This window comes from Plectropomus leopardus, chromosome 7 (assembly GCF_008729295.1).
Source record: "Plectropomus leopardus isolate mb chromosome 7, YSFRI_Pleo_2.0, whole genome shotgun sequence".
Taxonomy (NCBI): domain Eukaryota; kingdom Metazoa; phylum Chordata; class Actinopteri; order Perciformes; family Serranidae; genus Plectropomus; species Plectropomus leopardus.
The window spans coordinates 15,086,181-15,110,042 of NC_056469.1; the positions used below are offsets into that span (position 1 = coordinate 15,086,181).

Consider the following 23,862-nt stretch of genomic DNA (forward strand, 5'->3'; position numbering starts at 1 on the left):
GCTTGTCCAAATGCGGACAATGCCATGTCTCCAGTAGAGAAAAAGCTGATTAAAGAGTCAATGGTTACGGTTAGGCAGTGTTGAGAAAGTTACTTATTCTACTACAGATTAATGGATAAAATGTGCCTTGAAATGTTTGGCTGGGTCTTGACCTTTGAATCCGTCTGCTTCACAAAGTTTGAGTTGACTGATTCTTCTGGCATTGCGACATGAAACAGCGATTTGTTGATTAGAATAAAAAACTATCAATGAGCGCCACAGGGGAACTTGATTAGCCAACTGATGCCCTGAGTGGGGTCAGCCCTCTTGTCAAGGGTTGTCCCACCCACAGGAGATGCAAGAGGAGAGGTGAGGCGAAGCTGCGAAATGAGAAATCTTCTGTCCCATAGCATCAGTCTCGAGCTACATCAATAACATATGATGTGCTGCTCAGCTGATCAGCTTTCAGACTGACTGGAAGAGACCCCTTATTTAAGAGCAATTTCAAAACCTTACAAGAAAAGAACGTCTTGTAGGTCAATAAAAGTCTGACATAAACACAGGAAGCCTTTATTTATGTATGTAAATTCTTTAACATAGTCAATTATTAGTAGCCTAGTAGGCTTATTATTGTTATTGTTGATGTAGATTTTAATCACCATTCAGTACTCCTTTCAAATCAAATTCATACAGGGATCCATGTTATAAATACTTAAGCTATGCAATTACTTGCATTATTATATAATATACCACACAGCCTACCTGTGTGAGAACATGTGTTTTGGTCAGATGGGTCATAAAGTGACAAAACAGCTTTTTTTGTAAGTTATTTATAATTTTCATAAACACTGTGCAGTAAATCAGATCCCATCTTCTCTTCTCCTCTCCTCCCTTTTCTCTCCATCTCTCTCTCACAGCAGCAGCTTTCTTATCAGCTGCTGCGCTCCGTTATTCTGCATCTGAGCAAGAAAATCTGTTGAATTCTGACATATTTAGGATAAATTTCTGCGGTCATAATGTCAAATAAAAATATTATTAAATAATATGTAAATCCAACACCTGTTTTTGACTGCAAGCAAGAGCCTCTCTATCCACAGTGAATAGGCTATATGAAATATCCATTCCTGTAACATCATGTTAGCAAACCTCTGAAGGATATCAGCTGTGCACATGAGATCAGTGATGGGTGAGCTCTTACTGTCTTCCTACATGTGTACTTTTTGAAACAGAAAACACATGTTTTGTGTTTTGATATGTCCTGGAATTGACATCAAATAGGATATAGCCAACAGCAGGTGTTACCAGACAGTTTTAGTATGTGCATTTCGGGTTTGGGTAATTGATTAAGGCGTACATTTATGGGTTGGCCTACGGAGTAATTCTTATAACCGGGTTGGTGGGCTTTAAAAGACTCTGACTCGTGCATCTTTGATTGTACAGTAAATTTTAAATAAAACAAACCACAGCTTTGTGTGATGCCACACCACTTCCGATTAAATATGATCCTAAATAGTCCTCTGTGTCACACACAGGGTGACGGCGCATTAAATTACATTTCATCATGTGACTACGTTCTATGATATTATCTGTAGATTCCGTCACGTCACACTGCAAAATGAGCACTGTGTGAATAAAATGTGTGAATAAATGAAGAAGCATGAGGAGGTGCATCATATATATAGGACAGAACACAAATAAATGATCTCTGTGACTCTTAAGGAGCTCTGCAGTTTAGCCACTTTATAAAAGACTTACATGTAGGATACACTGGTGTATCCTCCCTCTGGGCTCCTCCAGAGGCCTCCCCTCTCCTCCATCCTCGCCTCCAGGTGCATTTTAGCAACGGAGGAGCCTTGGTGATGGTGGAGGGGAACCAGTTTTCAGGTCACCAGAGGAGATAGGAGGCAAGGAAGCATAAATCAGCGTAATGAAAAGGACCCTCTCTCATCCTTGCATGACTCTGTTGTTGGTCATATAATTTAAACCTTGACAATACTTCCATTTTTTGTTGACAGTGCGGCCCTGAAGGGGAAAAAAAGAATCAAATAATACCTCTTTAAAAATCTAACTGCTACTTTTCTAAATTAAAAATGCTTTCTTAGCCTGGCTACAATTAAGTGCTAGCTACAGGTGGTTTAAGAGTTAATTGTGTAGCACAATGAAAGACTTCAGGCATTTTATGCTCATTGTTATAACCTGAAAGAGTCTGACAGCATGACTCAACTGCGGGCAGCTTAGAAAAAATCTAAAGAAAAGAGAATTATGTTTAAACAGAGATGTTATAAAAGGACACCTCAGACAGTGTAACTGCAGCAACTATAAACTGCATTATGAAATTCATGTGGCATATCAAATTGAGTCTATCTTGACTGAAAACTTTGAGCACGCCTTTATGAATTAGGTCAGAATGAGGGATGTGAATATATTTCAGATGAGGATTTGAGTGTGATGCTTGACGATGAGAGTGAGGACCACCTGCACTACACTGTGCATCAGGCACTCTAAAATCTTGTTTTCCCTGCTTAGAGAGAGAAATGTCACAAGGAGCCACCCACAAACTGAAGCACAGCGCCGTGGCCAGGCGTCCTGCCATCTGGAACACAGTGAGCTCCTGTTGTTGCTGAGAAGGTTTGGTAAAAATGTGATTTATAATTTACACCATGCCACACTGAAACTCTGAATTCAGTGCAGTAGTGATGTGGGCAGTGGTCTAAGTTAGTAAAGCTGGGGCACGGTGCAGGCTATTATGACAAGCCCTTGGGCTTGTCAGTTATGAAGTACACATGCACACACATACTGACACACTGAGATATGCACACACAATTAGGCATACATATATATATATATATATAACACCAACCATGTGTTGGATTTTACAGTAGCGATGTGTTACCTCAGCTATTGTATTTGCTGACTAAAGATGTCAAAGAGAAAGTGATTAAAAGCAGCGCTTTGACAAAGTTCACAAACATGACAACAAGCACCTGAGAGCAAAGGAGCTGTCCAATTCACTCTCATGCTGAAATGACCACGGACTTTTTCAGGCATCTTTTGTGCAACAACCTCACGACAACTGCTCTCCAAGACATAAAGGCAAAAATATAATAGTAAATAAGAGAAAAGAGAGCTGCAATACTTATTAACAAACAGCGCCATGTCTATAAAACTGGCCAGCTACAGCTGCACGCGCACAGTTTACGTACAAAAGTACACACTCAGTGAAACAGGTGCTCGGCGGCGACCTGACTCCCAAAAATTAACAAGCTTCTAAACAGAGGCACAGCAGCCCAACAGATACCCCAAAGCCCCTGAAAAGACACTTTACTCACCAATTTGAATGGCTCTGTCTCTGGTTGGTTAGACCTGCAACCGAAAATATGTAAATCTAACGGTTATCTTGTGCTAGGAAAAGTTAGCATCTACTAGGCTATTAGTTAGCTTTCCATAATACATTGGCTGTTTATCCACCTGGTAGAGACATAAATATATTAGCAGCCTTCAACTTAGCCTACATAATACCTGTATGCCTTGTCTTAAAATTCACATCTAACACAACAGTCTCACGTTACGATTATTTAGACCAAGTTATCTAGCTTGCTGCTAAGGTTAGCTTACCTGTTGCGTGTTTGTTGACAAACCGCTGCCAGCGCGATGGGCTTTGTCACTGGCCACTGTTTGCAAAAAAGAGTCCAATTTTGGAAGCTTTGCCACCTTCTCCTCTTGTGTCTTTTGTCTCCTGTCGTTTCTTTTGTGTTTAAATGGCCTGAGTGCTGGCTTGGCTTGCCTGGGAATCCTCAGCTCCTCAGTGTTGACAGATTTTGCGCTTCACCTCGCAGGGAATCATGGTCTTGTGACGTGATCATATAGAGACTTAAGATTGGACAACAAAATACACTCCTTACTCAGCATTCATCATAGCATTTGTATATAAAACAAGTGCCAAATAAAAAAAAATAAAAATATATATAAATATATATATATATATATATATATATATATATATATATATATATATATATATTTTTTTTTTTTTATTGTATATGTAGAAAAATCATACAATTCTGTCATAGTTTGCTTGGTGCTAACTTTTGTTTTCCAACCATGATAAAGGTAAGTTTACATATAACGAATGGAATATACACCTAGCTAATTAAAAAGCTTAATGATAACATAACTTCTATTTCACATTTATGATACAGTTTTGCCAGGGGCCATCCCAATCTGGTCTGGCTTGCTCATGCCACAGACTCCTTATACAGTTTGGGCCCCAGTGCGACCGCACTGCCTGCACTCTCTATACTTAGGTTTCTCGTTTTCTTCATGTCATGAAGAAAACCTAAGTATAGTCCCATTCCAACACTTCTGAAATGGACTAAATGAATGTATTTTTGCTCACTTACAAACACACTGAAATAAGGACCATATGCATGCTGGCTTGACTCAGGAAACAAACAATCGTTCCCCACATTATTCTTAAATGTTAAAACGGCTGTTCAGTTGGAGTTATTTTGTTATTTGATACAAAAATAGAATCCGTATGCTAGATGATGCTCCTATAAACATATATTACCTCCAAATGAGACATTTCAGGCCCAAGCCCTCTTTCACACATGAGAAAGTACAGAAATACACCACATGAGTACTCATATGGACAGGTCACCTGGCAGGTCATGTGAGTCTAAAATCCAAAGATGCCTTCAAATAAACATTTGACGTACTATGTACATGAGGTATCAAATACTATACATGAATGTCCATAGGAGCATCATCTAGTGTGCAAACTATTTTTGTATCTATTTTTGTTCTGTCCAGACACCCACTATTTAACTACTTTTGGATGTTCTTGCTACTAGACTTTTTACTTATTTTGGCTTTGCCTTTCCTCTTGCTACCCACTTTCCCCCTCCTCCTTTGCCTTTGGCCCACCCTATTCTCTCTATACCCCATAACTGTCACAACTTGAAAACTCACAAAACTCCCAAACACACACACAGAGTGAGTACAACCCCAGTATGAGCCCTGCAGCTCAACCTGGTATTAACAAGGCTGCTGACTTAGACACCATGGAGGCAGGTGAGCCTGGCGCCAATTACGCAACTCAATCCAAGAACCAGGCTGCTGACCCTGGCACCAGGCCGGCCCAGACCACGACCAGAGACCATCTTGATGATCCAGTGGATGTTGTCATCTAAAGTTGGGCAAGCTGGGGCCTGGTTTCCACTGTATCAATGCTAGTGACTGGATTTTTGATGACTGACACTGAAAGTATATAGACAGGAAAAACTGACATAAGAGGTGAGATCTCTTTTCTTTTTTAAGTCCACAGCATACATTTGTATTTGCCTGAATATTCCCTTGAAGCAGCCATGGCAGGCTCCATATTCTCAGGCAAGAATCAAACCCAAGATCGGCACAGTGTATCAAAAGCTCCTAGCAATTTTTAATTGTGCAACATTTCAGTCTAACAGAGATCTTCATTGGGCATTTTCTAATTATCATCCCAAAGCTGAGCAAGTATTATAAAGACACAAACACATTAATCTCTCAGGTGATTGTGATCTGCTTGATTGAGAGACAATCCACTCTCAGGTTGAAGCAATCACATCAGGTCACTGAGAGCTGACTGGCACTCTCTTATATTCCCACATGGGGGACAGAACATGTATCCATGAAAAGTAACCAAAAACAGCACAAGAAATACCATAAAGGGATATACTGAATACATAACATCAAAAGAGTTACATCAAATACATATCACAAGTTATCTTTAAAAAAAAAAGACCACTAATTATTAAAAAAAAAAAAAAAAGTATCTAGATTTCTCTATATTTTCTATATTTTAAACAGAAAAAAGTAATTACACGAAAATCTGGTATATTGCCAGACTTAACTTGCCGGTATCTCTAAAACCTTTTTGGGACAGTGATAGTAATCTCTTTACGTCAGCCTCTCATCCAAATACGATCACTTTCGGTTCCAACAAAAACCAAAGTGGTGGCAGTCAAAATGCCAAACCCGAGGCCTCATAACAGGAGCCCACAAACCAATAGGTGACATCACAGTCGCTACATCCATTATTTTCAACAGGCTATGGTTTTACTGATGTGGCCATGGACCATGCTGTCTGTCAAATGTGTGATCTGAAATATTAACTGAGACACAACTGATCTCTGATGTGTTAAAAGCGAGACGTGAGAACGTTCACCATGAATCTGTGAGACAAAGGCACACAGCAAGAGACTGAAGCTGGGTCATTTCCTCACTCTGTCCTTGTTATTATCTGTTAACGTACAAGAGGAGGATGAGTAATCATCTCAGCAACATACTGTACACACACAGGAGGACACAGCATCTTACATCAGAGGACAGACATGTTTGTGAGGTGATGTCGCTGCCGTGACCCTCCCACTTAATAAGCACTGTACCTCAAGCTCTGTTACACTCAAAAAACAGCCACCTACACGCAGCCTCAAATCATGAAACTATGTTCTCCCACTGGCTGTACACAGCCTACCCTTTCACTGTCTTTGGCCTTTTTCTCCGTTTCTCTCGCACACACGAAAATACAAAGTGCCAGTCTCTGGGATCCTGATGATGAAAGAGATGTGGGCTGAGGAAGGGGTGTGTTTGTGAGAGAAAGGAATGTTTCAGGATGCCACTGCCAAGTCCCCACAGTCCCCCCTGAATGAACCCCCATCTCTTTCTCACAAACACAAACACACACATGCTGAGTGTTCTTTGTGTCTTCCTCTGTCCCATGAATCTCTGCACGGAAGCATGCGCGTGTGTGTGCTTTGCTTTCTTTCACACGTGAATTGATGCCACGGTTATAGCAATACTGCCATGAAAATAGTGCCAATGGGAGTTTGTAGAAAGTGACTTTTAAGTTTTAACACTCCAGGAACATGTCATCACAAGATTATCCGATCAACTGGACATGGGTCCTTTTTACTGACCAGCGAGGTCAGTGCATCAGTGCACGGTTCATGTAAAATCCACAATCATGGGAACTGCTCTGAGGAGATGTATTCTGATCTATTTTGCTCTTTCAGGATCAGTATAATAGTCAATATTTGTATGCAAATGATAAAAGGGAGGGAGACAGACACACAAAAGACAGAAAACCTCTGAGAGACCCTATCTGGTCTGAAACAAACAAAGAAAGGGAACACGTACACAAGCAGGGGAATCTGGACGATGAAATCATAAAGTAAATAATGACACCGTGACAATGACAGGATACAATGCAGTCCATGGGTGTAGAGATGCAGGAGACATGTCCCTTTCAACATTGGAACATCTGCCCCTAGCAAAAACATTAAAGTAGCAGAGGACATTTATTTTGACAAAATGAAAGACATTTAGACCATAAATTAATGCAGAAAGAACACAAACTCATCAGAATGCAGGAAATAATGTGTTTAATGCTTAAAGCTTTCTTGCAGAGGCCCCCCAAACCCCTTGTTTATATGTGTCCCCTAAAGTTGAAACAAAACCTAAGCCCTAATCTGCTTCAGAGTGGACATTGGGGGAATTGATATGATATAAAAGAGAAAACTCAAAAAGAAAGTAGCTATATTATTTAAACAGAAAAAAGATACATTCATTATTTAAGCTTTGATGTAAAAAAGTGGTGTTTTATTGTGATAAATCCACAGAATATGATCACCAACTCTACAGCTCATGGAGGGTTTTATCCTTGTTCAACTAATTGTTTCAGATTTGCAACTTTGATATTTTGGCTCCCCCACAAAGCTGTCAGTGTAGTTTCCAAAAAGCAGACTGCTGTTTTCAGCGAAAAGCTCTGATGAACCCACTGTACGCCTCCTGCCCAACACTAAATGGCAGAAAGACAAAGTTAGCAACTAGCTGTTGAACATCGTGGAACGTTTAGCAGCTAAAGAGCCTAACATTACCCTCAGGAGCTGGTGAAGACCAAAACAGAGTTCCTGGAGAGTGAACAATGGACTTGGACATTCATCAAGGGGCCAGAGACATGATTTCAAATAAATCATAATGTTGCTCTGTGTCTGCTTGATGTGTAAGTAGGCCAGTGTTTGCTAATACATTTACAATATTAACTTTATCAGGCAAGAATGTCAATTTTGTCTCCACAACTTGTTCTGCTTCCTCAAAAAAAGGCAATTAAATCAACTGATACTGATTTCAAATGTTTTTTAAAATACTGTTAATGCTTAAATTAAGTTTAAGAGTGTCTATCTGTCATTACAATATTTGTTTGAAGATACAGTTCACCCACAAATCAAAAATATATAATATTATAGTGTAGTGCATTGGTTAAAAGTCAAGGAAATAGTTTGACATTTTGGGAAATCTGCTTGTCAGATAAGAGGATTGATACCACACATATATGTCAGTCAAATATAAGCTAGCATTAGACTACAGCGTGGATGTATAAAGAGAAGTCAAAATAGCAGTCAAGGCAGCTCATTCCTATAAAAGTTGCTCAATGGTGTGTGAAGCCAAAAAAATGTATTCTTGGCAATAAAGCAGATAAAATGTCAAAATGTCAAACTTTTTTTTTTTTTTATTAAAATATAAGTTAACATTAAAGCTTATAAAAATAAGAGAGGTAAGGTCAGAGAAAAAAGTTAAGTATAAAATGCTTTCCAGCTGTGTGTCAGAAGTTGATGACATGTTGTCTTTTCACGGTCAGGCTGTACCAGCATCGTCTCTCAGAGGAAAGTTTTGGCACAGATGGTGTCTGGCTGTGCAGGCTAGATGGCAATCATGATTGTAATTTCATCTTAATGGATCCTCATTTTCATCAAGTCTTATAAAACATTGTTAATGTGCTTTTTAGCACAACTGTTTTTGTCACCAAAATGAGCTCCGTCACACACTAGTGCATCCCTACAGAATCAGCCACCTATACTAACACACACACACACACGCACACACACACACACACACACACGCTGTTGGAGTGGCTTCCTATAGTCTGTTCAGAACTAATTACTCTTATATAAAATGTACAAACGCAGCAATCCATGTCATCCTCTCTCTCGGGACTTTAGTTTCTTTTAACTTTGAGCTCATTACTGCAGTACAGGTATAGAGTATCAAACATCGCTCTAGAAATGTTTATTATAAGTGACGTCAAACATCAACATGGCTACCTATAGGGAAGCATCACTGCCTGTCCAAGTCTCTTAATGTAACAGTCTGTGCAAACTAGCAGTTTTATTTGATGTAACCTAAATTATACACCATCAAAACTAAAACAATACGTTCCAGAGGTGCAGCAACCACTGAGGACACCAAGGTCGTGTTCAAAGGGGTTTAATGCCTTGAGAACTAATGACTGAATTATATATTATAATATGCCTATTGGATTGCTTCTGGGCAAAAGTTAAAGAAATTTATTTAGAACAAAAACAGCGACGGTGTGGAGAGGGCTTTAAACAGCATTAAGACCATACTGTAGGGAGATTACATAAACTGTGAAATTGTGATGGTGTGATTTTGTGTGCATGCGTGTGTGTGTGTGGGTGAGTTTTTTGGTATGTTCAGACAAAATGTGAAGAAAAACTTCCAGACAGCAGAATGGCATATAAGGCTAATGCAAAAATGCACGTGACTTGAGTGAATTGAGAAAAAGATGGACACATGCGAGTTGAAATTTTGAGCTTTTCACATATCAATCCACCTTTTAAACACACAGAGATGACAGGAAAAATGAAAACACTCCATTAGCAAAAGCTAGGGTTATATGGAGGCCTAATATAGTGATAGTGGCCAGCCAAAAATGTTTTAGGTGAGTTATGTTAGGCTAGATAAATTTAAATTTCAGACCTCAGTGTTTCTAAATTGTGGTATAGGCCAAAATACAGTGAGTTGGTTTGAGTAAGGACCAACAAGAAAGGTTCCCTGAAGACTCCAGATGTATACTGATTTATGAATAGAGATAAAACAGGGATTTTTCTTGTAACTCAAACTAGACGTCATTAATTTATGCTTGTTTTGCCACATATAAGCTTACAAATGTCCACAGTGACTGTGTCCAGATCATACATCATCATCAGGTGCACAATTGCAAGGGCAAGTAAAGCTTATGTTGCTGTTTTTTATTTAAAAATTGTAATTGTTACAACAGTGTGTGTCTTGTGCTGTTGTCCCTTCCCCCTTTGTCTGTACATCTCCTCAGGTGTGCTGCATCACCTGGCCTGGAGAAGGAGGTGCTGAAAAGCTTCTGTGGCAGCAGCAGAGGACAGAGGCGTCTGGTGTGGGCCCTGCTGGTCTGACTGCTTCTCTGCCTGGGATTTTTATTGTCTTGTTTGCTTATTTGCTATCAATAAATTCCATGGATTTAATTGTATTTGAGTGTTTTACGTTGCTATTTTGGGTCAGTGAGTCCAGCATATGATTGAGGACCACACATGAAAAGTTCAAACACTTGAACTTTATAGCAGATTACCACTTTACAAAAACTATAGCTACTGACAGTGATATAGCCTGTGTAACATTCATATTGCATTCTAGTTTTGTACTTTTTAATTCATGTGAAAGTAATGAAAAAGGGACAGTACAGTGTTTAACACTGATGGTACCTTCCCGAAGCAGGTACCATCAGGTACAGCAACGCCAACTGCACACATTAGAATATGTAGAAATAATATTGGCAATTTGGTAAGTTTATTTATGAAAATGATTAAATTTGCTAATGATTATTTTGGATGGCGATGCATGGTTGCTTATCATAGCATTTTTTTCCCCTTTATATTCTTGCAATATATTGTGTTACTGTATGAATTAGCTCTTCAGTAAAATATTGATCCAAGGACTACGCACAGAAGAGGCCTTTTTCACCTGCTGTCATGATGTTATAAATTTTCTCCCCACATTCAAACAGAGTAAACAGTTTCCCTGGCAAAAAGACAACCGTGTGCTAACTAGGCTGAAAATACTTCACACTTTGAGTTTGTCTGATCAAACTGTTTAGAGACTTATTTTTCCTCTGCAACCTCTCCCTCCCATTTTAGTTGTATAAATCCCCTTTATCTTGCCTCTTCACTTTCATTTTCTCATCCCTCTTTCAGTCAAAAGACAAACCCAAAGTCCCTGGAACAACAACCTCCCATGGCCATTAATAACATTTATTTTACATGTCCCAACAAGCAGCAGCAACAACAGATGGCCAGCTCAACTATTCACTGCTGTATTCACTGAATGGGCCCAAAGAACCTCTCAGTAAATCATTTAGGGTCCTGGAATCAAAACCAAGAATTCATGTCCACTGCATCTACATGATACAGTACATGAGATGCTGTAACATTTGGTTGTGTAACGTTTGTTGTTCCACAGAAACACTTGAGCTCCAGTTTTACGATTTTTGACTTCTTTTGGAACAATTTTATCTGACATTGTTTTGAGATTTAAAACGGTACAAAGTTTTAATAACACAGAAACAAAAATAAAAAGATGCTTTAATCTCCATTCTAGGAGACTAATGCTAATGGTTACCCTTATCGTGTTATCCCAGGGACTGGTGATAAGTGGCACCATTTGTTGCCTTTTCTGCACAGCCACACAGTATTTTCCTTTTCTGGTCACTTCCTACCAAGGATTTTTGTGTGTGACGCACAAGTATGAGCTACAATGTAAACCATATTATCTCCACTGCTGGTCCACTGCGATACCATAACTTTTATTATCTGCACTCACCCTGACATTCAGTGGCGCTCCCACACACTGATGGATACCACACTGGGTCCATTCCCACAAAAACGTTCAACTTAAAATGTCAGGTTGTGCAGCTTACATACCCTTTAGAAGACTCAAAGTGAGTATCCCTGCGATGACAAACACTATATTTGGATACTTTATGTTAATCCAAAACTATATCTGGTTACCAGAAAGCAGCAGTACATGTTCAACAAAGTGTCACTTGTCTACATGAGACTTGACAATTATCTTTCTCCAGAGTTACAGACAGCACCTATAACTAGAGCAGGAATTCCTTTTTATCCCAAAAATTAAAACTAATAGGTACCAAAAAAAAAACACACTAAAACATAATAAGTTATTCCTGCTCATTGAACAGACCACCAGCTCCCCTTACTGCATTCGGCTAGGAAGAAATTTCATGCGTAGTCACAAAACTGTCATCGAATTCATGCAGGTGATAAAATGCTAGAATAACACTGTCCACTGCTGTGAAGTTGAAACTTTTTGTCGTTAAGTCTGGCTTCACAAAAAAGATCATTTCATGCTGTCTTGGCATGGGAGAGATTTTTTTTGCCAGAAACCTGTAGCCAGCTCCTCCAGGAGAACAGACAGTGACATCCAGCAGGAATCTCAGCAGTGTTCTCATCAGTCTGAACTGAGAACAGACTAGTACAAAGTCTGACTGTCAGTGATAATCGATGCTGCATAATGTGCTGCACCGCTCGTGGCTTTGTTTTCAGTGTCTGAATAACAGCTACCATCCAGACTGGGCTGTTAGCTGTCAGCGCTGATAATGTAATACATATTTCTCAGAAACAGCACACACTGCGCATATACTTTATATCTTTTTTCTAAACACATACACCCACACTTTCCCACTGGCTCAGGTTGTGATCTGGAAGTTGCAATGTGCACAAAATAAGAAAAAAACACTTTATTGTGTTTATGTGTATTGTGTTAGAAACAGTAAAAAGATCAAATATGTACATTTGTAAAATTATTAAAATATGTAGAGACAAAATACACAACTGAGAAAGGATTTAAAATCATGTCGAAAACACGACTGCAACCCAAAGAAACTATCTCGAAGCCTTCATGGCCTCTCACAGTGCAGAGTGGACTAGGTCGATTTTGTCTCAGTATGTTTCTGTTTTTCTGTTTCAAGGCTTTGCAGCAGTGGGAGTGTACCAGAACACAAACAGAAACTCAAAACACACCAACACAAAACATAATACATCTGAAAAAATGATATGTCGCAGTTAAATAGCCTTCGCGAAAGACAAGATAAAATTAAATAAAGGATTAAGATTATTAAAACAGGCTTAATGTAACAATTTAAAACTTATCAGAAAGGCTTAAAAGGCAAAACACTTTGAAATGTGTGAAAATGTGACAAGAGGATGCCGTTTTTTAAGGAACAACATGAAATAACAAAACATTTTCTTTCTCACTGATTGTTCTCGACCGTCTTTACTTCTTGGAGGTCTTCTCCAACACCCAGTCAATGACCTGCAGCAGCATAAAATAACCTTTAGAAGATTCAGGTTTAGAAGAACTAATCCAATTAGAGGAAAACTGTAAGTGTTTGGTCGTGTTACCTGTTTAACGTTGATGCTGGCTGCTTTCTTCATCTCGTCGTGCAGACCCCGAGATGTCTTCAGATCCTGGGATCACACAACAGAAGAGGAGATCACACATGCTGGCAGAGTGAGATGAACTCGTTTGGGCTTTACATCATACTATTTGATCATTTTAGGTCAAAGCTGACTGCTTTTTAACTGGGGAGAGAAGTGAGGTAAAACAGTAAGGAGAAAAAGGAAAAGTGACTGAGTACATTTACTCAAGTACTGTACTTAAGAATAATTTTTCCATGTACAGAGAGAAATCTAGAAAAAAATCCCTGTGACGTCGAGCTATCGACAATAATCACTTATAGGTGGAAAACTGCCATCTGATTTCATTTGCGGATATATTTGAAGTCGGCAAACTTGATTATTTCTGTTGTCATTTTCAGTGGCAACGGTAACGTTTAAAGAGTTAAACACAGGGGTCTCACATAGTTTCTGTTGTGCTTATTTCATGTATTGTGTCACTTTGCTGGATGAAATTTGCTTCTCCTCTCCCAGTGATAACAACAAAATACAAACTAATGCATCAATTACACATTAATATTAATAATTATTATTATTATTATTATTATTATAAAATATATACAGTGTATCAAACATTACATTCTGAAAAAGGTAATTCTGCATAACAATTGCTTTAACGTAAAAGTAAAGTTTTGAAGGTAAGTGTTTGTTGTAGAGAACATTTACATTACTGTATTGCTACTTGTACTCAAGTAAAGGATCTGAGTACGCCTTCCACCACTTTTTTCTCAGTGTTTATTTTCTATTAAACAAAAACAGCTGATCACAATTTACAAAGAGGCACAAAAGAAAATAGATGAGAAATGGGGTTTTGGCAAAAAAAAAAAAAAGAAAAGCACAAACGGTGTGTTCAAACTGTTCCTATTATCATACTAATTTGTTCTGAGGATCTATAACGAAACACGACATATGGTCAAATTTGCAGAACAAGTCCTGGACGCAAAGAAGCATACAAACCAAGAAACTGTCAGAGGGAGGACGGCGCTGACTGTGAATGTGGGCAGTGAAAGGACTAACCTTGAGATAGAATTTCGAGATATCAAACAGTCTTTTGCTGCAGGCCTCAAAGCGCTCGTGCTCGGCAGTGATCCCGTGGTGTTTGAGTGTTTTAGCCACCACCTCCTGCAGCATCTGAGGACACAAAAGACAGACACACACGCACAGTTTTATATTAACACTTTTGTAAAAAACATTATATCTAGTTGTGTTTATTCCCTACCCACCTGACTCAAAACCGCTTCAGAGAAACTAATTTTAACGCAGCTAACTTTTCAAAAGAAGCAGATGTCAAAGTGTCGACTTTGGGGGACGTCCTTGCGCAGTGTTGCACGCCTTTACATTCAGCGTGAGGTGCAAACATACAAATATTTTTTTCTGGCAGTGTCGACAGGGAAAATACATTCCTGAAAAAAACAGATCTGCCTTTAATCTTGTCACAGCGACTGTTCTGAGGAAACACCATAAATTATTGTGAAGAATCATCTGTGCCATTCAGTCTCATGAGGAGAAAGGCAGCTTTTAATCTCTGTCCTGAATAAACTGCTATCATTATTTCTGAATAGGGCCAACTGTTCTTTCCTATACTTGGGTTTGGATGATAAGCCTGTTTGCATAGTAATCAGAAATCAGAACAAGTCAAGGTCGGGATGCAGATTGTGAGCTGTACGTGGGACAGAGGAAATGGTGTGAAAGTGTGTGTGTGTGTGTGTGTGTGTGTGTGTGTGTGTGTGTGTGTAGGTCCACGTGTGTGTCTGTCATTGCACACATTTTACTGTACAAATACGTCAAAGATGGGACAGAAAAGTGTGTGTGCGTGAGTGGAGGCAGGCAGCAGGTGATAAAAGTATAGTTGTTAAAGTACTTCTGTGGAGACATCATAATGCAGCCCACACATTCAGAGTGATCACATGCAAAACATAAAACATTAATCTTCACTGGAGCTGTTGCGCAACTCTCATCTGTCATGGGAAGACTGCGAGTGTGTTTTGTGCGTCCGTCTGTCACTGCGTCTGTGTTTTTTTCGATAAGGGGGGACTTACACATTCAGTTGTTGATTTTAGGAGAAACAGTATAATTATTTGTTAAAAGTGGGACAACTATAGCTGATTACTTGGACTTCCTTTTACTGACCCAAGTAACTGCTGAATTCTTGAATGCTACTCTATTTTTTTTTTCTAAAAGTTGGACCAGTGGAGCAAGGAACAACAAGAAGGTCATCATGAGAGGTGTGGCAGTACACCAGCTTATACTGTGGTGAAACATACTGACGTTTCTATTACTGTCAGTACTGTAACTACCATTGTTTTCAGGTGGACCCGTGAGCACAACACAATGCTTCTGCCTTCATTATCAGTTTTACTTTGTTAAATGGTTTACCTTCGAACAGATGCACTGATGGGTAAAAAGACAGTGACCGCAGCAGGACAGCGATCCAGTCTCCTTATCTGTTTAGCTCCAGATACTGAGGCAATGCTAACATTAGCTCATTGACTTACTGGAGTGCTGGGAGTTTAAAGGTGCTGGATCATAACATTAAGTATGATAGAGGGACAGAATACATTTTGGATGACTAACAAAGAGGAAACTTGCTAGAATCTGCGCTATTATTCCTGACGTTGTTTACTCTGTTTAAAGTGTGTTTGTGTTGAGTCCAATAAATTTAGTTTTTTTTTGACCACCTTTAATTTTTTAAGGTATGAAATCTATGAGGGTCGCTGCTGAAAATCATCGAATCATCAGTCGCCCTCAGTCGACTGAGTTTCTTCAAATCGGGTGGTCTTTTTTTTTTTTTTGTCCGTCAGTGTACCTATGAGAACGTCTCAGTCCACAGATTAAGCTGCAGAGTGAGCGCTCTTTGCTGGCATGATGCTCTCTGTCATGGGTAGCTGCAGACCCAGACCTAAGGTGAGCCTGAGTGAGATGGAGGTAGCTGCCCTGAGGAAGAGAGGTTTTACCCAGTCAGGCTCCGAGACAACGTTATCCTCTGTCTTCTGCTTAGAAGTGGTGAATTTACAGCTTACAGCAACTTAATATGATACAGTCTCTGGCTTTTGTTTGATTTCTAGTCTCAGCAAAAAATGTTGCAAATTTCGGATCCCTCGTTAGCGTAATTTACATGCATCAGCTCAGAGGGCTGAGCTTGGCTTGTTGAGTATGTAATGTGACCGCTGAACCCTGTTTAAAATCTCAAACTCTATACAGAAAAAAGAAACAGAAAAGAGGAATATTTGTGGAGAACAGCCAACTCTGATTTAAGTGACATAATCTGGAGTCTGGTACAGCCAAAGAAATCCCAGGCAAACTTGGTGTGGGTTATTCTTACTATATTTCTATTAAGTTTATGATTTTTGGGCCATGATAATTGTAGCATAAAAATGTAATACTGGCACAATCCAATGGACAGAACTACTAAAATAAAACCTTTAATCGTGAATTATAAACTTGTTGGTGTGGGAAATGCAGTAGTAAAAACTTATGGTCAACGTCCACTGTCAAAGGGTCTCTTAGCATTAAACTTCTCTTACATGAAGGAAAACTTAGTACCTTGCATGCTTGTTTTTCTTACACTCACCCTGTTGTGTTTCTGGGAGCGTGACTCTTTGGTAGATTTCTCCCCTGTTTGTGAGTGATGTGTTTTCAGCTGCTGAGGTTTAGGTTTGTCTGCAGATGGAAGGGTCACCAAACCTGGGTAGTAATGTCAAGAAAATAAAAAAAATTAGGTATTATCATCATGACAGTGTGAACCAAATTGCCACATCATCGCAGTGTGAACCGAATATGTACCATTAAACCCCTAACTGATTATACAGACAGTGTTATTTAGTGGAAAGTCAAGTATCAGCTGTGGGAAAGCAGGAACACTAGTCCACACACATAGTGTGTTTGTTTTACCTGAGGATGTGGACTGCGATCTGCTCGGCTGTTGTCGTAGAGACCTGATCGCAGGGTGTGTCCCGCTGCTGCCGCTGCTCTGAGAACAGAGGGAGTCACTGCTCTCTGACTTCACCAGCCTGGATCATTCGCAAAAACATACAAAGACACAAACATGGTAAACATTACTAACACTTACAAAGAAACAACATTCCACGTACCACAACCATAAGATCGTCAAAACCATCCACCCATCAATTAATCCATCAATTGTTCAATCTTTCTTGCTGCTCGGGAGCAACACCGATTATTGTACCTTTTGCGGGGATAACCTCCGATAACGTCCGTGTCCCACGATTTGCGCTTAAGTCGTGCTACATCAGCGTTCTGCAAAGTCTCTCCATCAGGCACACTTCCTGGTTCTGACATCACAGCAGGAGAGGGGGCAGGGCTGAGTGCGAAGGGGAGGGCACAGGGCTCCTTTGAGCAGGTGGTTTGGGTCTCGTACCGAATCAGACGGGACTGGAGTTTCACAAAGGCCTGGTCCCGGTCCAATGACCGCTGGTTGTCCAGGCAGAACCTAGAGGAACAAATATATATATATGAATTTAATAATAAATTTAAAAAAAGTAATGCAGACTGATGTGGCTTGATACCATCTGAGATTCTGCTGATCATAACGTTTTTTTTAAATAGCAGCCCATTAAGTAAAATACTGGTTACTGCAGCTGCACAGTCGCTGTATAAACTTACTCTATGCCGTGGTAATGCGACGCTGAGGCCTTGTTGAAGGGCATCTGGACAATTCTCCTGGGAGAAAGGTCTGGTGACAGCTGAAACACATTATTACTGAAGAGAAAGAGAATGTGGAAGAAGGAGAAAGAGGAGAAACAAATAAAACAGTTTGTCAAAGAAAATGTGTTTTTCTCCCCACTAAACCACAAATACAAATGTCACTTATTAAAAACACACCGTTTGGCCTGACAGAATTATTAGCAGTAACTGATGACTGCTCTGCTGCACAACAATTATTTGCTCAACCCACTTTTTTTTTTACAAAGGTTGTAAGCTCATTGTTGCGGGCTAATGATCATAATAAAATCCTCATTATGGCCTCATTAACTGTCATCCAGAACCATCCCAACACAACACAGATTGTATTTACCTGATTATAGAGTGTCAAAGTTAATTTCTAAACCTATAGTATTTCTGTACTGAGTCACTTGTCTTGTTTCATGACCATCTTTATGTCTGCCTGTGATGCAGTGTATGAATTTAAGCTCCAGTCAGCGCTCACTGTGGACAGTCCAAATCATGGAGCCAGAAAAGCTGATTGAACCTACCCTCTGTTGATAGCCAGTGGTTGCAGCTCCCCTGTAGGCAACCCATCAGATGTGAAATGTCTGAGAAGTTCTTTGGCGTCCAGTAATGCAGAGGAGCTCCTCTGATTGTCTTTAGGACCCAGCAGACTGTCAGTGGAGCCTGGACCTAACAGACCAAATCTAACACACGAAATACTCTGTAGATTAGATACAGTTATTCTAGGAACGCAGAGTTATCATATGTTTCTTTAAATCTCATTTACCTCCTCCTCTGTCGTCTCTTCTGCAGGTTCTCTATGTTGTGGAGGACGCTTCTCTCAGGCCAGTCAGATTGCAAATGGGAAACGGTCTGAAAACCTACAATGGCAAAAAAAACAAGGATTAGCTGGACAGAGCAAAAGTTGTGTTGACTGAATATTTCCATTGTTGGGTATATGAAATATCCAGAAGTAATGAGCTAAAATGAAGCAATAAACTAACTACAACACAGCCACATGACTTTGATGTTGCCACCACTAAGAGGATGTAAAATCATCTTTGTTGGGATGATGCTCCGTAGGCTCATTACGCTACTTGATAGCAATCGTCTTTTTAAGACCCATAAAAGCTTCAAAGTTTACGAGTCAGGTATTTACTGACATATTTTATGTCGTAGAATGAACTATGGAATTCTCTTCATCTTGTGTAACCACTGACCTTATTCCAAGCATCGGACCAAGAACCTATTGACTTTGAGACGAGGGAACTGGGAGTGCTAAAATTCTAACTCATTTCACAGTTTTTTACGATTTATTCCTGCACCACTCTATTGTGAAGCAACTATGGACCCAAAGGTTCACTGTGCCCGTAAATCCCTGTACTACAAAATGAGCCTTCAAATCTGGACAGAAAGAGCCTTAGTTGTGCATATGAGGATTTTTAGCTGTCTGATATGGACTTGAAAAAAAACAAGCAACTGCTCGGCTTCAGATGCTTTAACACTGTTTGGCTGTGCTTGACCCATAAGCTGGGGCTCACAGTAGTTGATGTCATAAAAGAGGTGGACGATATCAATCATTTCAAAATGCTGATGGATGAGCATTTACAACACCTTAAAGGAAATAGAGTTTAGTGCTGCCAGAAAAATTCTGGAAGATATTATTGAGGCAGCATCATATTTTAGAACAGTGGAGAAACTACCTAGTGCATAGCCACAGGCTATATGGGCACCATGTGCAGCATGATGGATTACAGGAGTTATCCAAACTTTCACTTGAGCCAGGTCAACAAATTGAACTCTCTGCAGACAGATGAAATCTCAGCATCCAAAATATCATCACTGCACTTTTCTTGTGCTTGGACAGGAAGGCTTTATGATATCTCAAGGATGACAGAAATATGATGAAACTATGCTCAACAGATTTACTGACAAGATGACAGTGTTTAATGCACAGTGATGCCCCGAGGTTGTAAGCGTGTGTTACATGAAGAGACTGAACCACTTCGCCAGCGGTATTAAAGCCCACACAGAGTCATTCACACCTTTAGGCGACACCGATACACAGATGCAAAAGTCATTCCTGATGGATTGCAGAAGCCGTTCCTTGCTGTAAACAACATTCCCATCTGCAGAGCAGAGCGTGGGCAAAGATTACAGGAAAAGAGTACCTGCTTTGCACCTTAAAATGTAAGTCTCTACATATTTACATCCATCATCACTTCTGTTTTGATGCTTTGTGGCTCAACTCTTCTGAAATACAAATACATCCTCTATGCGAAGTCCTGGAGGGTTGAATACATGTAAATGATACTGACGGTCCTCCTCACTCCGATTCCACTTTACCGAGGCAATGCCTCAATCTAGTAACATAGATTGAGGCAAGAATTACTCAATAAAGATCATGACAGACAATTTTGTGCAGAAACTCAAAAAATAATTGGCAAATAATGTCACAGCATTTATGACATGAAAAGTGCTTGACATGCAAGTCTATTAGGCCCCAAGGTAACATTTTTAAAAGCAGCACTACCCTCACTGTGCACATTTAGCTCTGGCTGCAGGCTAGGACTTGTTTTATAACTTATAATTTATTTGCTTATTATTAGCTGGCATTGTTTTTTTTTAGAGTGTCATCCCATGAATGGGCGTGAAGTGAATACCTATACACTGGGTAACAACTCACGAGAAAAACAGAATATGTGTTTTGGTAAATGGCTGAGCAGACATCAGCTTTCGTGATTGTCATGTGGATTTTTGCCCACAGTATTGAGAGATTTCTAACGTACTGTTCACCATGTCTATATCTTCAGACTGGCTGAATAATTTAAAGCCAATTAACAGTAGTAAATGCCATCATTTGTATACAAGGAGCTTTATAGTGTATATATGTATAATGCAGCTCTGCAGTATCCTATAGTCCTGGCTCCCTTTCATCTAGTCATGTTGATCGGACAAGCAGACATGTCGAAAAAAACCTCTCATGATGGCCTCCTACTGAAGCTGTAATTCAGAGTTGGAGCAATCAAGAATTTCTGACAGCGACATTTCCTACTTGACAGAAAGAACAATAATAAGTGTCAAAAAATAATAGCTAAAAAAAAAGCCACCATTGCTGGCAGTTACAAAGAATTACACCCTATATTAACACACACACACACACACACAGTATAAACAATTCATCTGTTTTAAAAGGGCCTGTACTTTGTATCTAGTTTCACTTGTTAACTAACTGCTCCAAAAAGGTAACATAACAAAACAGTAATTTGGGCTGTTTAAATGCATTGACAACAGGGCAAGAAGTGGGGATAAACCATTCTGAAATTATACGTGAACATGGCCAAGACGGACTAACGGAAGTTTTTCCTGTTCTTCCTACTCTGCTGACATCTGACGGCTTTTTTCTAAACCAGCACTGGCTGAATGGAGCTCAAAGTAAAACTGAGAGTTTTAAGTATTCATTTGAAATTTGAAACATTTACCAACTTCAGACATTTATTTATGCACAACAAAAAAAGTGTTATTTAAGGGCAACAAACAAAGCATTTCATATCACAGGATGATGTGGAAAAAGGTGTACTGTGAGTGGTGTCATGTCTTGAATCTGCATGAGAAAGACTGAGCAGCCTACTGACTCATTTCCACTGTGTATGCATCTACTGTGGCTTTGGATCGTGAAAAAAATTGTTTTTTGACTCTTTCTTAGTCCATACCTGGGTCTTTGGCAGCACTGCTCTCCAGCTCGTCTGTCAGACAGGTGGCAGCAGAGGGCAGAGTGGAGTCAATCATCTTCAGGTACTGCTCCCTCGCCAAACTCAGAATGACCTTCAACTCACTGACGGGTATTAAAGGTGACGCCGATGCTTCTTTTTTCTGTCCTGGACACAAAAACAGAGTCTGGTTTTCATTCATGTAGCAGCAGTGATCTATACATGCTTAGAACCTGAATGCCTTCTTTGTGAGCTGCAGGGAGGAAGTAACTAAAAAGTGAATAAGTGAATCTCGTTGGACTAACTTTTGAATTTCACAACTACTCTACACTACACTGGTAAGTTTCAAGAGAAAATATCCTGATAATGAACTACACCAGACTCCAAAGATCTATGTGAAGAAGCAGGGAGAATCACTTGCATTTATCAGGGGAGATAGGGTTCCTCTCTGCTGTAGCCGCAGTGTGTAAAACAGGTGTAGTTTTACATTTTAATCTTATGCAGCCTTAGCTTTTTTTATTGGAACAGCAAACACTCTCACACTCTCTCTGGACATTTTAATGAGGTTGCCAAGGGGCAAATTTATACAGATGATATTATTCAGGGACATATTTTAAAGTATTAGTTTATTGAGCAAAAATATCCACAAATTGCTATGTTTAGTTAATTTTAGTTGTAAATTTTAAGTGTTTTTAATATTTGTCAACAAAGTCAACAGAGCTACACAGATGTGATGGGGCAATTTGGGAAAAGTTTTTCGTTACATTATAAACAGTCGAGAGTTAGATAACCAGTGAAATTGAAACAGAGAAAATGCTAAATTAAGTTCTTAGCACGCACATGCTTGCATACTCATCACACGCATGAGACACAGACAGATTACAGCCTACAAGACAACAGACAGACTTATGATAGAGCGCACACGCTACACACTTTACATAATCAGAAAAACTTCCAGTGTTTCTAAGTTTTGTCACTTATAAGGACATGCCTTTTCCCCAATTTAATGCCAAGTCAGAATATATTGCAGTGAATTTCATTAAGACCTGTGGTCTGTCAGGACTCTTCATTCTGCTCATGGCCTTTTCAAAGAACAACCCTATTGCTTTTCCCAAAGTCTGAAGAATTTTACTCCATTTCCTTTAATCTGGCTCCACACCACTGGTGTTTCACTATCTTTGGCTGCCAAGGGGACATTATGTGCGTCTGTAAAATAATGATATTTCAACAGAGTCCTTCTATGCACCATTCCTTCTGTGCTGAGAGCTGCAGCGAGCCGAGAGTTCAAACTGACGACAGTTCAGGAAGCTCTGCGTGGCCCCGATAGCAGATACAAACACAAGCACTCTCAAAGACTGAAAATTGAGCTCAATGGAATTAATATAAGGAGTCAACACTGAGGACTCTTAACCTTTTTTGTCTACTGACGGGTGACTGAATAAAGGGAACATGTCCAGTCTTTAACTACAGTACAACTGCAGATCAATGCTCTGTTATTCATGTAAGAGCTGCAACTAACAATTATTTTCATAATCTGACAATTATTTTCTCAGTTATTTCATTCATTGTTTTGTCTCTAAAATGTTAGAAAATAGTGAAAAATGCCAAACCCAAAGACATGAATTCATTATGACATAAAACAGAGAAAAGCAGCAAATATTTGACAATTTTACTCAAAACTACAGAAAAAAAATGATAAGTTATCAAAAAAAAGGTTCTAATGTGCTTTTTGTGGTTTGACTGAACAATTAATCAATAAATGTTTTAGCCCTTATCAAATTATCAAAATAGATTTATTGGTTAAAAAGACTAGTTTTTATGACCTGTTTTTGAAGATAGGAGCCATGATGCAAATGGTATGATGTGTTCTCCCATCAAAGACAGTAAACATTATACAGTATGTGTTGATTCCCAAACCATGAAGAATTAATATTATGGTTCCCTCACATTTTTATGGACAAAATTTCAAAAGTTTTCCATAAAATTTGAATGGACTCGTAAAGACTTTTTTTTCCTGCCCCACCTGCTCAGCATTTTTCAAACGTATGAGCTAGCTGGCAACATGAGGAGGGAATGGAGAAACATATGTGATGGTAAATGAAATGTCAGACGATGACACGTATTACAGCTACGCATCCCTACCGAGAATACATTTTCTGCTGTGG

General features: G+C 39.4%; 1 protein-coding gene across 1 annotated transcript in view; it reads right to left on the reverse strand.

Annotated features, from left to right (window-relative positions):
* Positions 1-12,614: 12,614 nt before the first annotated feature.
* LOC121945899 (MDM2 binding protein) overlaps positions 12,615-23,862 on the reverse strand; it is a 36,320-nt gene continuing 25,072 nt past the window's right edge. Inside the window, exons 14-23 of the mRNA XM_042490266.1 lie at positions 21,701-21,865; positions 18,775-18,868; positions 18,533-18,691; positions 17,943-18,038; positions 17,506-17,769; positions 17,211-17,329; positions 16,891-17,003; positions 14,337-14,450; positions 13,266-13,331; positions 12,615-13,176 (exon numbers count right to left, since the gene is read on the reverse strand). Of these exons, the coding sequence (XP_042346200.1) occupies positions 13,138-13,176; positions 13,266-13,331; positions 14,337-14,450; positions 16,891-17,003; positions 17,211-17,329; positions 17,506-17,769; positions 17,943-18,038; positions 18,533-18,691; positions 18,775-18,868; positions 21,701-21,865 (1,229 nt within the window). The 3' untranslated portion in view covers positions 12,615-13,137. The remainder of the gene's footprint in view (positions 13,177-13,265; positions 13,332-14,336; positions 14,451-16,890; positions 17,004-17,210; positions 17,330-17,505; positions 17,770-17,942; positions 18,039-18,532; positions 18,692-18,774; positions 18,869-21,700; positions 21,866-23,862) is intronic.